This window comes from Myotis nattereri (assembly GCF_964212035.1).
Source record: "Myotis nattereri genome assembly, chromosome: 3".
NCBI classification, from domain to species: domain Eukaryota; kingdom Metazoa; phylum Chordata; class Mammalia; order Chiroptera; family Vespertilionidae; genus Myotis; species Myotis nattereri.
The window spans coordinates 35,447,797-35,465,715 of record NC_138077.1 but is presented as its reverse complement, the minus strand read 5'-3'; the positions used below and the strand labels follow the sequence as shown (position 1 = coordinate 35,465,715).

At 36.8% G+C, this 17,919-nt stretch overlaps 1 protein-coding gene across 2 annotated transcripts in view; it reads right to left on the bottom strand.

Annotated features, from left to right (window-relative positions):
• NLGN1 (neuroligin 1) overlaps positions 1 to 17,919 on the bottom strand; it is a gene marked incomplete at its 3' end in the record, with an annotated part of 2,013,512 nt that overhangs the window by 430,947 nt on the left and 1,564,646 nt on the right. For both annotated transcript variants that reach the window (XM_081087461.1, XM_081087460.1), the window contains exon 5: positions 11,618 to 11,768. In XM_081087461.1, coding sequence (XP_080943587.1) covers positions 11,618 to 11,768 — 151 coding nt within the window. The remainder of the gene's footprint in view (positions 1 to 11,617; positions 11,769 to 17,919) is intronic.

Sequence of the window (17,919 nt, the reverse complement as noted above, 5' to 3'; positions counted from 1 at the left end):
GCCCCAACCCCCCCAACCCAACGGGCCCAGCTCTGTCTGTGACGGGGAAGAGCCATAACCTCCCCATCGGCTCTGCCCTGTTTGTGAGAATGGCGGTGCCCCAACCCCCTGATTCGGCCCTGCTCTGTGGGTGATAGAGAGTGGCGCCCCAACCCCCTGATGGACCCTGCTCTGTGCGTGACATGGGGCAGTGCCCCAACCCCCTGATTGGCCCTGCTCTGTGCGTGACAGGAGGTGGCGCTGCAACCTTCCCATCAACCCTGCTCTGTGTGTGACAGGGGGCGGTGCCCCAACTCCCCTACCGGCCCTACTCTGTGAGTGACATGGGGGAGCTCCTCAACCCCCTGATCCACCCTGCTCTGTGGGTGACAGGGGACAGCTCCTCAACCCCCTGATGGGCCCTGCTCTGTGCATGACAGGGGGAGCTCCCCAACCCCCTGATCGACCCTGCTCTGTGCATGACAGGGGGCAGTACCCCAACCCCCTGATTGGCCCTGCTCTGTGCGTGACAGGGGGTGGCACCACAACCTCCCCATCCACCCTGCCTTGAGTGTGACAGGGGGCAGTGCCCCAACCCCCCAATCGGCCCTACCCTGAGCGTGACTGAGGGTGGCATCGCAACCTCCCGATCTGCCCTGCTCTGTGCATGACAGGGGGTGGCGCCCCAACTCCCCAATCGGCCCTACTCTGAGCCCAACCAGGGGCTGCACCTAGGGATTGGGTCTGCCCTCTGCCACCCGAGAGCAGGCCTAAGCCAGCAGGTCATTATCTCCCGAGGGGTCCCAGACTGCGAGAGGGCACAGGCCAGGCTGAGGGACCCGCCTCCCCCCCGAGTGCACAAATTTTTGTGCACCGGGCCTCTAGTATATATATAAAAGCCTAAGTGACCATTACTACCATCTAGTAGCTATGACGCACACTGACCACCAGGGGGAAGATGCTCAACACAGGAGCTGCCCGCTAGTGGTTAGTGCGCTCCCACAGACAACCTCCAGCAGCCAGCCAACCTTCTGCAGTCCCTCCCCCCAGCCAGCCCAGATTGGCCCTGATTGCCGACCAGGTTGAGGGACCCCACCCATGCATGAATTCGTACACCAGGCCTCTAGTTATTAAATAAAAAACAGACACATAAATCAATAACACACAAAGAGAGACCAGAAATAAAACCATGCATATTTGTTAAATTAGTTTAGGACAAAAGTGTGTGGGCTATGAAATAAAAAGGTTAGCCTCTTCAATAATGAACAAGATAATTGCCAAATTTTACTTTACTATCTGCTCATGTACAAACAGTCTAATTTGACCCTATAATGAAATGTTTAAATATATCCATACATTTTGCACAAAACGAAACCCTACCCAAATCCTCCTCCTAGAATTTGTTCACTAGGGTATTTAAAGGTGCACAACTTCACCTGACATGGAAGTTCTTTTCCAGATATTCAATTTGACCTGGGGCAGCTCAATCAAAACTTATTCTTAGTGGGAATTCTTAGAAAATGAGAGATATGGATTTTTCTGGCAAATGGATATGCCGACTCCAGAACTTCAAGTCTCCCTGAGAGCAAGTCAAATTCTAGCAACAACAATATTTGTAACAAATATAAAAATAAATAAATAAATAAATGGTTGTAAGAAAGTCAATATTCACATGCAGAAGAATAAAACTGGACTACTACTTAATCCAACCAACAAAATATCAAATCAAAATGGATTAAAGATGTGAAGATAACACATGAAACCATACAACTACTAGCAGAAAACATAGGGAGTAAGCCCTTTTACATTGGTCTTAATACTATTTGGGGGGGGGGGGGGGGCGGGGGGCGATTTAACACACCAAAAACAAAGGAAACAAAAGCAAACGTAAACAGTGAGATTACATCAAACTAAAACTCTACTGCACACCAAAGGAAACAATCAACAAAATGAAAAGGTAGCATGTGGAATGGGAAATAAAAAATTCAAAACCCCTATCTGATAAGGGTTTAATATCCAAAATATGCAAATTCTAACACTTGTTAAAATGTCTACTATCAACAATTCAAAAGCAGCACATGCTGATGAGGATGGGGAGCAAAAGGAATTCTTTACACTATTGGTGGGCATGTAAATTGGTACAGTCCCTATGAAAAACATTATGACGATTCCTTAACAAATTACCATATGATCCAGCAATTCCACTTCTGTGTATATATATCAAAAGGCAATGAAGTTATTATTTCAAATAGATGTCTGTACGCCTATACTCATGGCAGCATTATTCCCAATAGCCAAAGTATGAAAAGCTCCCATGTGCCAGTCAACAGAGGAATGGATAAGAAAAATATCGTATACAAATGTATTCAGCTTAGAAAAAAAAAAAAAAAAACGCGGAAAAAATTCTGCTATTTGCAACACTGTGGATGAAACTGGAGGGCATTATGCTAAGTGAAGCTAAGTGAAATATGCCAGGCAGAGAAGAAAAACACTGCAAAGTATCACATATATTTGGATTAAAAAAAAAAAGAAAAAGGAAAAAGTTGAACTTATAGAAACAGAGTGTAATGGTGGTTGCCATAGTAGAGTTGGGGGAAGAGGGATAAGAAAAATCTGGCAAAAAGAAACAAACTTTTACTTTACAATAAGAGTAAGATCTGAGGATCTAATGTATAACATGGTGCCTATAGTTGAGAATATTGTGAGGTATAGTAGAAATTTTCTATGAGAGTAGAACTTAAGTGTTCTCCTACATACAAAATAATACTGTGAGATGATGGATTTGTTAACTCAACGATGGAAAGTCTTCACAATTTATACATATATCAAAACATAATGTTGTAAACTTAAAATATATTACACTTATATTTGTCAAGTATCACTCAATAAAGCTGAAAAATCATTAAATTTTTTTTAAAAAAATAAAAGTAGTTAATGAAACACTTAATTACCTTGACTTACTTAGGGAGAATTAAACAATAAATAGAGCATGGCATTTCCACATGTATGTGGACAATTTTTATATATCCACTATATAACTAAGTACTAATTTTTTGAATGGTTTGGTATAATACAGATTATTTTCTGCCGCTAGCTAGAAAATAAAAATTTACTTTAGAAAATTACATCCTAGTTTCTGAAAGATATCAACAAAGAATACTTTAGGGTTCACTGTTTTTTGGAAATGACCTTCTTAAGGCATTGATACTTATATATAATAATGTATATATACATTATGTATATTTCATAATATATAAGATTAATTTTCATAATATATAAGATTATGAAATTTCATAATTTTCATAATATATAAGATTATGAAAATTATATGTAACACATTCTAATACTTGAAAACCCATTCTTCATAATAAATAGTTAAGAATTTTTTTAAAAAGATTGCTATTTTTTGTTGACTTTATCATTTCACAGTGAATATAAAAACAGGATCTATTGACTTTTATTAAGTTTACATGTGACAACAGTTGTACTAATGATATTTTTCTCTAAAAAAAGTTTGTGAACAATAATATCTGATACTGGAGCTATTTATGGTTCCTGACCTTCGCAGACAAGAAAGCATGAAAACTGGCTGGGAAAAGTAAAATTAGTTATATTCATCATCATGATTTATTATTTCTCAAGTTCATTCCTGTTCTTTTATGCTATTTTAGCTGGTATTTTCTGCTCAGCTATTGTCAGTTCCTTGAAAAGATGGTTGTGCTAATGATTGCAACAATAATTTAAATCTTTGAAAAAGACAATTAGATGATTATATTTTCCAAAGTTTAAAGCTATTAAATAAAAAGGTTTATAAAGTTGGGAAAATGACACAGTTTTGAATCTTTTTCACTAAAATAATCTTCATAATTTTGAGATTGAAAAAAAAAAAAGTCTTTTTGTACTTGCTGTTTTCCCTTACATTTTTATTTAGTTAAATAATTGTTCAATTAATTTATTTTGTTATATGCAATTTCCATTACTATAGGTAAACGTACAAAACAGGACTTTTAGAGAATATTGAAAACTGCATGTGATTCAATCTAAATTTGTTCTGATTTCATATTGATACAGTCTAAACCTGTAGGCAAGCTTTATAATTTTACCATTATATCTCACCTTCAATGTTACCCTCGAGCATGTATTGAAAGTAGGAGAAAAACAACTGAAGCTAAACTTTGTTCAGCATTAGATTTGGATCATTTGTCTGCTGATATCACACCAAATGCAACTTATTTTCATAAATCTCAATGACCTCAGTTATGCATGGTAGATGCAAAATAAGATTGTTTCATATGTTGTATGAATATCTAACCACTATGCTGTAAACCTGAAACTAATATGATATTGAATGTCAACTGAAGTTGAAAAATAAAGATTGAAGTAAAAAGAAACTGCAGCTCCAAGGTGGAGTCACTTGCACCCAGGAGAGCAAACCAAGACTTACTGTAATTGCACTTCATCCCCTCCCAGGAATGTGATCCTAAACCAGTCTGTCTAGAATTCCCTGATGGAGACCAAGGAGGTATCTGCCTGATAAGAACCCTACCGCCCTTCCCCCAAAGAAAGGTACCTTGCCTGAAAAACAAAACAAAACTAAACAACAAAAACAAACAAACAAACAAAAAAACACCTTTCTTTTCTTTTACTAATAACTAGCTTGTCCTGCCCAGGTCAGATTCTACCCCTAAAAAACCTTCCATTTTTTGAATTCTCAGAGCACCTCTCTGTTTACTGTGGACACTACAGTTCATGGATCATTCAATAAAGCCAATTCAATTTTTAAATTTACTAATTGATTTTGTTCATTAACATTTTATTCATTGCGATGAAAATGCATTGAAGAATCATTTCTTTTTTAAGCAGCGGATTTTAGCATCCTCTTAGAATCAACATGGACCTCTGTGGAAACTTGATTCCTAAACAGATAGAGTCTGTGTTTAATTTAAAGAACATTCTGAGTGACTAATGTACTAACTGACACACATTTCATATGAACAGCAGTCATTCAAAAATGTTCTTTAAAAGGAGACATTGATACAATCAATTGAAAAATTCCCTGTTTGAGATAAAAAAAAAACACACACCCATATGGAGCAGCATAGAGGGGGTCACTGGGGAACAATATTTTCAACAATAAAGATACATTTTTTTACAAATTAGAATTTTGAAAGAAACCCTGTGATTTTAAATAAGCCCTTTTCTTAATATGTTGTGAATTAAACTTTCTGAAAAAAAATATGTAAACTGCTTAACAATGAGCATCTCTTTAAATGGTTCCAAGAAAGAAGCTGAACAATATTGCATATAAATCTAAAGCCTTTAGGACATATACAAGAACCACCAGTTACCTTAAAGTAGTAAAAATATGGATACTTTATTGTTTCCTCACCAATTGATGAGGCATTTCATGCTGTGAATATCTAGTATTTGCTTTGACAACTAGGCATATATTTATATTTTCTGCTGTTCTAGTCGGGGAATAGTTTAACATTGTCTCAGTTGATTTAGTATCAACTCCAGTCAGCCTTTAGACATTTGTCAAGGTAACTGGACCAAGAACACCTAGTGAAGACTTGTCACAAATTACACTGATATTCTTTAATGGTCTTGGTTGACAGAGAGGATGTTGAACAGACAGTACATAAACAACACAGATCCATTGAACTATAACACTGGGAATATTAAATAGGCTGTGCTGTTTGATACCCTCCACTAGAGTAAAACCACTGAAAATTCTGACTTTCCTCTCTAGAATTTAAAGCAAAGAAAAACAACAACAACAAGTACAAACAAACAGGATTATAACAAATACAGACAGAGAGATGAAGCATTAAATTGGGATGGATTTCAGGAAATAGTAGTTCTGGAGAATTAAGTCTAAGTCAAGATGAAGTAAGTATCTTGGATTTCAATTAACTAGTAGTCCATAGATTAGCCGGGCAATTGTCTGGAGATAGTACTAACATTAAAATCAACTCTGTAGACAACAGAATTTCTGAAGGTAAATTATTAAAGCAAGTGCATGGAAAGCATTTATAACTCCGATTACTACTTTTAGTCCTTCAGACAGAAGACAATCTTAGTGCTAATAATTGGAAAAGAATTTTCTTTTCCACTTTCAATATAGACCAAGTAGAATACTTCTTCCTTTGAAGATATCCATTTCTTACCTTCCTATTGTTATGCTCCCCCATATCTTTCTGATTACCTCTTTGTTTTGAGCCTCACCCTATGTAGCTGTTTGATTAATAATTTTAGCCAAATACATTTGGATTAGAACTGATCACTTGTGTTACAATTATGGTCAGTTATTGTAAATATCAGTTTTTAGGACTTATTTACCTGCGTCCCTAGGTAACATTTTCAAGTTACTTGTGCTTCAAGCTGAGAATAGAACTGTGCTACATGTTAGTTAGTATTCTAAAATTACAAGTTTCTAGATGAGATTTGCTTGGGATATAATTTAAAGTAGCTGAAAACTTGTAGCAAATTGGTAAAAACAGTTATGATGCATTTTTTTATTTTAGACATTTAATCCTTGACATAGTTGATAACATATCATAGATATTAAGATAATAGATTTGACTTTTGATATCCTAACACCTTAATTAGAATTTCAAAACTTTTTGAATCAATAGATTGTCTGCTATTTTGTTTGGCAGAAGAGATGAGAGAGAATTGAGAGAAGCCTTTAAGGAGAAAAGAAAAATCATATATTTTGTAAACAAACCTATCATGTGTAAGTGCTTATACAAACTTTTTAAAAAATGAGTTTTAATGAGGTTCATTAAAATCAACGTATAGCCCAGGATAAGAATCATGGAAGAAAATTAGGCATGTTAACAGAAAAAGTTATTCACTCAACAAATATTTACTGAGAGCCCACTAAACACAAAAATTGGGTTGAGGATCCAAAACACATGTTTCTAAGTCCTGATTGAGGTGGAGACAACAAAATTAAAGGCAGCAATAGAAGATGAGATCACAAAGTGTAGGTAAGTAACCCCAGTGGTAGATAAAGAATGTATTTCTGAAGTTTAGTGGTTCTCAAAATTTAGTTGTATCAGAATTTCCTGGAGAGTCTGTTAGGACAAAGAAGGTGGACCTCTCCCTTAAAGTTCCTATATCAATCTGGGGTGGAGCTTGAGGTTTTGCATTTCCTTACTAACAATCTGTAGGTGGCAGATATAGATACAGGTATAGATATTCCTCTTTCTTAATTTTGAATAAAATAAGGCTCAGAAAAGATAATAAGCAAACTGAAGCTAAAGACTTGCTTTTGTTAAAAAATAAGGCATTCTTTTTTTGTGTAATATGAGCAAAATTTATTTAAAAACTTTTACTCTTTGCTCTAATCCTATATAATAAAAGGGTAATATGCAAACTGACCCTAACAGCAGAACAACTGGGAATGACTGGTCACTATGACACACACTGACCACCAGGGGGCAGATGCTCAATGCAGGAGCTGCCCCCTGGTGGTCAGTGCACTTCCACAGGGGGAGCTCTGATCAGCCACAAGCCAGGCTGACGGCTGCCAGTACAGCGGTGGTGGTGGGAGCCTCTCCTGCCTCCTCAGCAGCGCTAAGGATGTCCGACTGCAGCTTAGGCCTGCTCCCTGCTGGCAAGTGGACATCCCCTGAGGGCTCTTGGGCTGCCAGAGGGATGTCTGACTGCGAGCTTAGGCCCATTCCCTTAGGGAGCGGGCCTAAGCCAGCAGGTGGACATCCCCCAAGGGGTCCCAGACTGCGAGAGGGCACAGGCCAGGCTGAGGGACCGCCCCTCCCCGAGTTCACAAATTTTTGTGCACTGGGCCTCTAGTTCTATAATAATCAAGAACTATTTGGATATACAATGAGACTTACTGAGCAGAACTACCACATAGGAAGTCCCTGTGTCTTGTCTGGGCAGTCCATTTGGATCATGTGTTATAGAAGAGTGTATTAGCACTGTGTTTAAAAAACATTTACTTGAATCAATACAAAAATTGTAGTATACTTGTCAGCAATCAAAGGGAGTGAACTACACAACACCCATACTGAGCAAAAGAACCCACACAAAAATGCATACATATTTTATGATGTTCTAAATTTTTGTAGCATGAGAAAAGTGAGAGGGTGGTTAGCTGGGGCTAGTGATGTGGAGTGACTCTGAAAACACTAAGAACTTTCAAAGGTGATGAAAGTGTTTGTTTGTTTTTAACCTAAAAAAATTGGTGTATGGATATTACATGGGTGAGTACATGGGTGTATTCTTTGGTCAGTTAAGAGGCATAGAGATTACATGGATGTATCCTTTTGTCAATTAAGATGTGTGCATTTCAAGATATGTAAAGTTTATCTGGAAAAATAGCAAGGGGTGATGTGGGATGTAAGGGGATGTACAAAACATATCCTGGTAGAATGTGTGTAGTTGATGACACCAAAGGAGGCATACAGAGAGTTCATTATACTATTTTGTTTATTTTGCTTATATTAAAAACAAACAAACAAACACAAACACCTCTTTGGATTTTAGTCAATCTCTACTACTTCTTTGGAACTTAAACATCCTTAGGTTAGTTAATAAAATAAAGTTCCTAAAACTGGAAAAAGAGGTATTTTTGTTTCTATTAAATTTATTGGGGTGACATTGGTCAACATGAACATATAGGTTTCAGGTGTGGGTTTCTATGTTATAAGATCTGTATATTGCACCAGGTGCCCACCACCAAAAGTCAAATCTTCTCCTGTCACCATATATTAAGGACCTCTTACTACTCCCAAAATAGATTTTTATTAATTCCTCTAATAATTATTCAGATACTATTGTTCACTTTGAACAAATTATTATTTTTAGTTTTTATTTACAATTCACAACCTTCTTTCTCCCCCAAAATTTTTTGAGGAGGGTTGCATTATTTTTTTAATGTGAGTAAATCCATAAGACGCAGACAATTAAGAAAATGTCAACAAAGAGGGATAAATAAAAATAAAACAGGGGTATAAATCATTGCAGTTAATCAGAGATTCTTAGCATACAAGGCAAAAAGATAAATACATTGGGCTATATATGTACCTTTCCTGTGTGTTATAGGTACAAAAGAGGTCCTCTCCCTTCCTCACCCTTCCTCACTCTGTCATTATATTTGTAAAAGAATTATTCATGTGAATAATCTATAAGTACATGAGTAATATAGTAGATAATATGTATTAAAGTGTTATTTTGTCATTAAATTTAAAAATTCTGATTTCTATTTTGCAGAAAATGATTAGTCATTTTATCTTTGTTTAAGAATGTAAGTGGCAAGTAAGACTACTGATATTGTAAAAGTATATCTTTAAAACGTATTCCTAAGGAATGATGGAAATGGAAAATCATCACTTGGCAAATACCAGATAAAAATTTTAATAAACAAGAACCATTGATGGATGCTGCCATTTATGGGAAAAGTATGATAAAAAAGATGTTTACATAGTCTCATCTTTCCAGAAGACCTTGATTAATTATAAAATAAAAAATAGTAACTGTACAGTGGAGCAAACTGTCAGACATCACCATGAACAAGGGATTAAAGTTAGCATCATGACACATGAGACATATGCACAGTATGCACTGCCTTACATGATGCACTGAGAAGGGCACATCATCCCTTCCCCAGTGTCCCTGCCAAAAATGCAGAACCGCAATATGATAATCAGAAAACACTGGGCAAGCTCAATTGAGGGACATTCTACAAAATCAACTACCAAATATTCTTGAAAGGGTCAAGGAAATGAAAGAAAGCTTTTCAGATTGGAGAGGATTAAGTAAACTAGGAAACTAAATACAGTATGGAATTCTGGATTGGATGTGACAGCAGAAAAGAAAATAGTAAGAGAATTGAGGAAATCTGAAAAAAAGTCTATAATTAGTTAACAGCATTGTATCAATGCTAATTTTATGACTTTGATAGTTTTATTGTATTGACTCTGGGATAAATGTATACATAGTAACTTATTTGCAACTTTTCTGTAAGTAGAAATGACATGAAAAGAAAAGAAAGCATTCTGAGATTGCTCAAGACTAGCCAGCATTTTACTAGACTTAACTGCATTCCACATTTATGAAATGACCTGCGTCAAAATAATGTTTAGAGTAAATGTTGTCAGCTGGGCAACTTGCCAGCTTAAGCAGAGTATCCGTAAGTGTCTACTTTTCAATAGCATTGCAGTCCATTGATTTGTCACAAATACTTAGCTGACAGGTGCAACCTCCCTAAACTGAGGCACTGAAACCAGGGAATTCTAGAGAATCTCCAAATAAGAGAGCTGGACAGATATTTCTGATGCACAGAGATTACAGATGAACACCTCCTAATTTTAATTTAAAAATTGTACTGAGACAGTAGATCATACAAAATACAAATCAATGAGGTCCCAAAGGAAATTCTTACCTGAGTTAAAGGAGTATTTTAGAAAACAGAGCTGTAATCAGTAGACACCCACACACACAAATCACAAATTATAACTCCTACCTCAATTTATTTCTTTGTTGGAGAAATTTATTGATTGATTGGTAAAGTCACACCAGCTGGACTTGAGTAAGATAATTAGTAAAATCTTTTGTGATATTTTGTGGAGAACAAGGAAAATATTGGCAGAACACATAAATAATTGCATAAAAGTTTCGGTAGTTTAATTACTGGCTGAAATGTCATGGTTAATGGGTTAGTATCACCCTGGAAGAAGGTCCAAGGAGATTTTTCCGCAGCCAAGTCTGTATAAATGTAATACCGGTCAATGGCACATGGGACAAAAATTCAGTGATGAATGAGCACCTGCCAAAATCACAGTTATCTTTCCTCTGCCACATGACCCCTTTACATGAACACAGCTTCCAGGGAAGGGGAAGGATGTTTGATGCAAAGAAGGCGCCCTCTGTACTGCCAGAGACTGGCCAAACCAATGAGATCCTTTCTCTTAGGGAACCACACAAACTGATCATATTAACTCCACTCTTTTCCAACGTCATTTCTCACTACTTTATTCAGCTAACTTAACTAAATATATCCCCAGACTCCGGACTTAAAGTTATTATAGCTATCCCAAAGCAGCAGGCATTTTGTGCACATGTTTGCCACCAACATGGATTGCCCATTATACATGGTGTTAATTTTTCTTCTCAGTCAATCAATAATAACATATAAAATGAGTTTTTCTTTGTTCATGGTACTGTAATTTATGAAGACAGATAATCTATTAAAGACTTTTAAAAATATCTACTCCAGCCCTAGCTGGTTTGGCTCAGTGGATAGAGCATCGGCCTGCGGGCTGAAGGGTCTCAGGTTCAATCCCTGTCAAGGGCACATGCCCAGGTTGCAGACTTGATCCCTAGTGTGGGGCATGCAGGAGGTAGCCAATCAATGATCCCCTCTCATCATTGATGTTTCTATCTCTCCCTCTCTGAAGTCAATCTGTGCAGCGGGCCTTATATATACTAGTACATATAAGCAAATGAGTAGTTTATAGTCTGAGAAAATACAAAATTCACTTTTTAAAATATGGAGTGGTAAGAATTCTTTGACTTTACTATCCCTTGCTTAGTTTAGGTAGCATGTGTTTATACATTGCAGTCTTGTAATGCGCACAAGAATAATGAAGATTATCAGGGAACTTACCAACACTTGGATAACCAGGCGTAGAAGGGTCTCCTCCTGGATTCAGTGACACCATGAAGGTGTCATCGTCAAGATTTGCAGTCTTTGGTAAATCGCAAGGATCAACATATAGAAGGACACCTCCAAATCCAGCCTTTTCCAGTAGGGAAAGCTGAAAGAGGAGAATAAACTATTAAAATATTACCTTATGCATTAAAAGTTCATATACTGCCATTTCATGAATGTGACTGAGATGACTCCCTTTTCTGTTTTTTTTTTTTTTTTTTTTTTTTCTCTTTTAAAATAAACAGATGCTTCAGACTTTCCAGTTATCAAGCCCAGCCAGAGAGTTGTTCTACCAGCCTCTCCCCTTTTTCCTCTATCTCAGTGGTCGGCAAACTGCGGATCATGACCCACATGCGGCTCTTTGGCCCCTTGAGTGTGGCCAAGAAGTTTCAATCGCACTGTACGTGTACGCCCACATGTGGTATTTTGTGGAAGAGCCACACTCAAGGGGCCGCAGTTTGCCGACCACTGCTCTATCTCAACAATATTTACGCAACATTCCTATAATGTCAATATATGGGTAGACTCTAGTCCAGTATGGCAAGTGACCTTATAAGAAGAGGGAGAGATAGTAGGGATATGTGTGCACAGAAAGAAAGCAAGTGAGGACACAGCAAGAAGGTGGCAATCAGCAAGCCAAAAAGAAAGGCCTCAGGAGGAATCAAACCTGTCGACACCTTGATCTTAAATTTTCAGGCTCCAGAACTGCGAGAAAATAAATTTCTCTTTAAGCCACCCTGTGGTATTTTGTTAGGGCAGCCCTAGCAAACTAGTACTTTCACATAAAGTATATATCAGCCAAACTTTATACGAAGGTTCAGAAAAGAATTGTGATTATATCCTAGGTCTTCTGAGTCATCTTAAAGCCAAATCATCAAGTAATGATTGCATATCTGTTATGAGTGAGATACTGTCTCAGAAGTTATTTGTTGATTTTTTTTCCAGAACACTTGATATGTCATTTCAATTCCTGTTATATACTTGCCAAAACTGTGATCCAGGAAGTTTAAGAGCTCGAGCCAAGGTCAGAGATAATAACGGATAATGCCAGGGATCAAAGTAAAGTTTTCAGAACTCAAGTCTGGCGATATTTCCACTAAAGCACACCTTTTATTTCAATTATACAGCCATCCTTTACAAAGACGAATAGACTGGTGAAAGGGTGATTTTTTTTTTTTAATAAGGCACATCAGATGTTTCTTGCTGTGATCTGCTTCCTGAGAAGACATTCAGATCAATACTGTGTGAATTATATGCCTGTACTAAGACAATAGAATGTGTACATTTTAGAATCAAGATGCATGGTTATAATAACAGAAAAATAGAAATAAATTTTAAAATTTTGAATCTAGCATTTCATAGCACATTCACACTCATTTAAATAGCTATGTTGTATGTAAAAAATAAAAAATGAAAGTCAGACACTCTGTGATAATTTCTTAAGCACATTATTTTGGCCTGCGAGTTCAAATGTTATGTATTCTTTCTTCTTGGGATTGTTTTTGCCTATTAATAGTTTTGTTGTTTGGCTCTATTATTAGGCATTGTATTGTTAGGATGCCATTAAAGAGGTCTGTAAGATTCCAGTTTTCTTTGTTATGTCTCATAAATAAACTCACCTTCCTTTGTTAATGAAATGACAAGACTACTTTTGTGAGGAATATTCACTGTAATCAGACTGAGTATATTCAAGGCATAATTAAAGCATTCTTTTTGATTTCATGGAACATCTTTACTTGGATTTCAAATTGTTTAACTTTGTGTATTCAAAGTTATTTAAATAACTCTACTGAGATTAATAAGAAGCAATGATCTCCTGCTTTTTTAAAGAAAAAGAAACTTATTCAAAATTTAAACTTGTCAGAGTTCTAGAAATTATCCTCAACTTTTATCATTATGATTCAGGGAGGATAGAGGCAGGGAAAGATGGAAGGGAGTAGGGAGGGAAGGGGAGAGGGAGGAAGGAACAGAAGGAGGAAGGAATAAGGAGGGAAGATCTCTTATTTTATTAAGTATGCTTAATATAGATATATTTTTATTGTACTTTAAGCCAATTTATCATTGTGGTCTGTGGGATTATTCTGTTTTCACAAATGAAGTGGTCATGGCATAAGATGACTAAAGATCACATCACTAATTAATAGTTTATTTTATTTACCGATGCATTTTTTTAAAATATATTTTATTGATTTTTTACAGAGAGGAAGGGAGAGAGATAGAGAGTTAGAAACATCGATGAGAGAGAAACATCGACCAGCTGCCTCCTGCACATCCCCCACTGGGGATATGCCCACAGCCCAGGTACATGCCCCCGACCGGAATCGAACCTGGGACCTTTCAGTCCCCAGGCCGACGCTCTATCCACTGAGCCAAACCGGTCTCGGTGATGCATTTTTTTTAAAGCGATTCTGTCCACCTTGCTTCTTTTTTAAAAAACAATAGCTTTTTATTTATTTTTTTAGAGATAAAGGAAGGGAGATGGAGAGAGAGAAAGAGAGATAAACATTGATGTGAGAGAGAAACATTGATTGGTTGACTCCCATAGACACCCAATCAGGGATTGAACCGGTAACTTTGGTATGTGCCCTGATCTGAAATCAAACCTGCCACCTTTTGGTGTATGGGATGATGCTCCAACCAACTGAACCACACCAGTCAGGGCTTCATAGCAAAATTTAGACTAAAAAAATATATCCTCATAATTTATTTTTCTGTGCTTTCCTCATTAAATCATGCTGCTTTGAAATAATGAAATGCTGTGATTTTGCACATTTCTTCTATTTTTTAATTCATATTATTCAACAACCTTTGCAATGTTTGGTGCATAAAAGAAACCTAACCTTTAAGAAAAAATATTTAAAAATATGATGCTATTTTTGCAACTGTAGCTTCAAAATATTGAGAGCACTATATTTTATATCTCTGCTCCTTAGCTTTACTATGCATGAAGGATCCACTTATGTAGTATGGATCTATTATTTTATGCTCTAGGTTGAGAACATAATGATAGAGTGGGAACAAAAAGTATAAACCTAAATCCTCTCATTTTCAGGTAGAGGGTTTTGAGATTGGGATTAAAAAAGACAAAACACACACACACAGTGGTCTGGGCTCTGTTCCTCTGTCAAGATGTTTCATGAATTGTAAACATTAAAGGTTATTCATCTTTAACAATTTCTATAATATGATTTCATCACTTTATAGCAAATATTGGGAGGGGTATATATAATTTCTATTAGTAAATATATTGCTAATATTATCAAGCGCTTGCATTTGTCTTTCAATCTGTAGACGTTCTGTTGCTTTTAAACCAAACACATCATGTTTGAAAGGAACAGGAAACAATATGACCACCGTATACACTTAGAAATTACATACAGCTTATTATTTTTTGTGCTTATATTTGAGTGTGTGTGAGAGGAAGAGACAGGGGGTGGAGAAAGAGAACACAGCTTCACATAACCCTATGTGTGCATCTCTGGGATCATGTAATTTTCTAATTGCATAAACAAGATTACAGAAAAAACAGGGAGTTTTCCACATTCCTTAGTCTTTAAAAATTTACTATTTTAAAAATTTAACTGTTACCAATATTTTAAACTAAGAATGTATTTAATTGAAGCCATAAAGAATGGAGAAAGACTTATAGATAATAAATAATAGAACAAAATATCTCTAAAGGTATCTCCCAAATTATCTGTTGTTTAGGTTTTTTTTGCCATTTTTTGATTTTTCTATATGTTGATTCCAATTTTGGGACTATAGTCTAAGAATTCCAAAACACCAATCAGAAAGAATACATGCACCCCTATGTTCACAGCAGTGTTATTTACAATAGCTAAGATCTAGACAGCCAAGTAGCCATCAATAGATGAGTGGAGAGAAAAAGCTGTGGTACATTTATACAATGGAATACCATGCAGCAGTACAAAAAGAAGGATCTCTTATCCTTTGAGACAGCAATGGATGGACCTGGAGAGTATTATGCTAAGCTAAATAAGCCAGTCAGAGAAAGACAAATATCATGTGATCTAACTTATATGTGGAATGAGCAAAATGAACTGATGAAAAAAACAGAACCAGAGACGTGGATGCATGGAATAGACTAACTAATGTCAGAGGGGAGGGGTGTAGAGGAGACTGGGTAAAACAAGGTGAACATATATACACTAGAGGCCTGGTGTACAAAATTCATGTAAGGGGGTTGGGAAGGAGTTCCTCTGCTTGGCCTGCACACTCAGGGGATGTCTGACTGCCAGTTTAGGCCTGAAGGATCAGGCCTAAACCAGCAATTGGACATCCCTCTCACAATCCTGGATGCTGCATGCATCAGTGACCATACTTTTCATACAAGTGAAAGACATCTTACTGTTTTATGGGCAGCTACATTTTTTTTGTCCTGATTATAAAAAGTAGTACATAACATGATCCTTCTGAGGCAGTAGCACCATTTTCCCCATCTCCTGGATGGAAAAACTGAAGCAGGAGAAGTAATGGGCTTTGTCACACAGTTATACGTGTTAGAATCAGGGCTGACCACACAAAATGTGCAAGCCAGAGTCCATGCATGTCATTGCTGCATCATCCTGTTTTTTCAGTGTTAGAGTAGCCTTGCCATATTTCAATTTTTAAATCTAAGAGACTGTTCCCAATATATAGGGTAGGGTCCCTAGGCCTGTCCGGTGATCAGGGCCAATCTGTGGAGCGACCGGCAGGAGGGGCAATCTGGGGGCCCCTGCTGGCACCTGCCTTGGCTGACAGCCTGGCGCCACCCGCTGGCTGGCTCTGCCCCCTGATTGCCACCACTGGGCGCCTCCCTCTCAGGGAGCAGACGCTTAATGCAGAAGCTGCCCCCTCCTGCGTTGAGCCTCTGTCACCTGATGGTCTGTGCACCTCATAGCAACCAGTCGTTCTGCGGTTGTCCTGCTGTTCAGTCAATTTGCATAATAGGGTTTTATTATATAGGCTAGCCCATGAACACAGGCAACAGTGTGAAGAAGGCCAGGGGAGGGGCTGTAGGGACTTGGTGGAGGTGGGCAAAGAGGGGGGAAATGGGAATCATCTGTAATAGTGTTAACAACAAAAAAATTAATATTTCTAATTCTACTGCCTATGAAAATTGTTTCTGTATCAGAAATAATAAACAGAGTTCCCAATTTTCTTGCACATAAAGACAAAAAGACCTTGGTGACTAGATGTATATTTGATGTTCAATGTTTTCTTAATTTATACCATTGTGAATCCTGATATAAACATTAAAAAAAGTCAAGTTTTGACAGTGTTTCTTTTTTAACTGAAATTTTTATACATAACTCTCCCCCAAGGTGTGTGGCTATTAAGGGGAGATGTGAGAAAATTTAAGTGGATATTAACGTAAGAAAGAATATGTCAATTTACCTTTAAAATTTCATCTTAGAAAAACTTCAAATCCTGCACTACTTGCATATATTATATGATGTTTAAAACTGCTAGGAATACATGCAAACTTATGTAATTGTTTTTATGTAGCTTGGCTTATAACCAACATGGATTAAGAGTAAGAGGTCTTGAACTGAATCAGCCATTAGCCAAGGGGTGCTGGGCATGTCCCTGAAGAGCTATACAGTTCAACTTTCTCATCCATAAAAAGATGGCATTTGCCCTGCCAGTTACACAAAATGACTAGAGGATTTTGAGAAGAGTCAAATGCTACATAGTGTGTGAAGTGTTTTGTTTTGTTTTGTCTCTGGTGATGAGGATAAAAAAAAGGAAGAGAAGGAGGATAATCAATTTAATAATTAAGGAGATATTTTTTTTTCTGTTTTTGTTTTGTTTTGTTTTGTTTTGTTTTTTACATTTATCTGGGGTAGAGTGGTATCAGGAAAGAAAAACAAAACAAATTATCCTAAAAATATTTTTTCTTGACATCAACATGGAACTTCATGGTTCACCTCCGAAAAGTAAACATTCACGTCACCTAAGGTACTCTTCCTTTGTTGCTCACAATTTGCCAGGTTCTGTTTCCTTTTGTTAGAGTGGAGGTAGTACAATAAAAGAAAAATCCTAAAATCCACCAAATCATGTATTTTCCCAAACTGCATTAGGGTTTTTAAATGTCTACAATGCTATTACTTAAAATATTAGTTTTAAGTATTTTAAAATTAGAATAATTATTACATTTAACTTACCAATCAAGGAAACACAAATTTTTGTTACCTTATTATTGATTTTTCTTCATTAAATAAAGCAACTACTTCACTGAGATATAATTTCTCAAC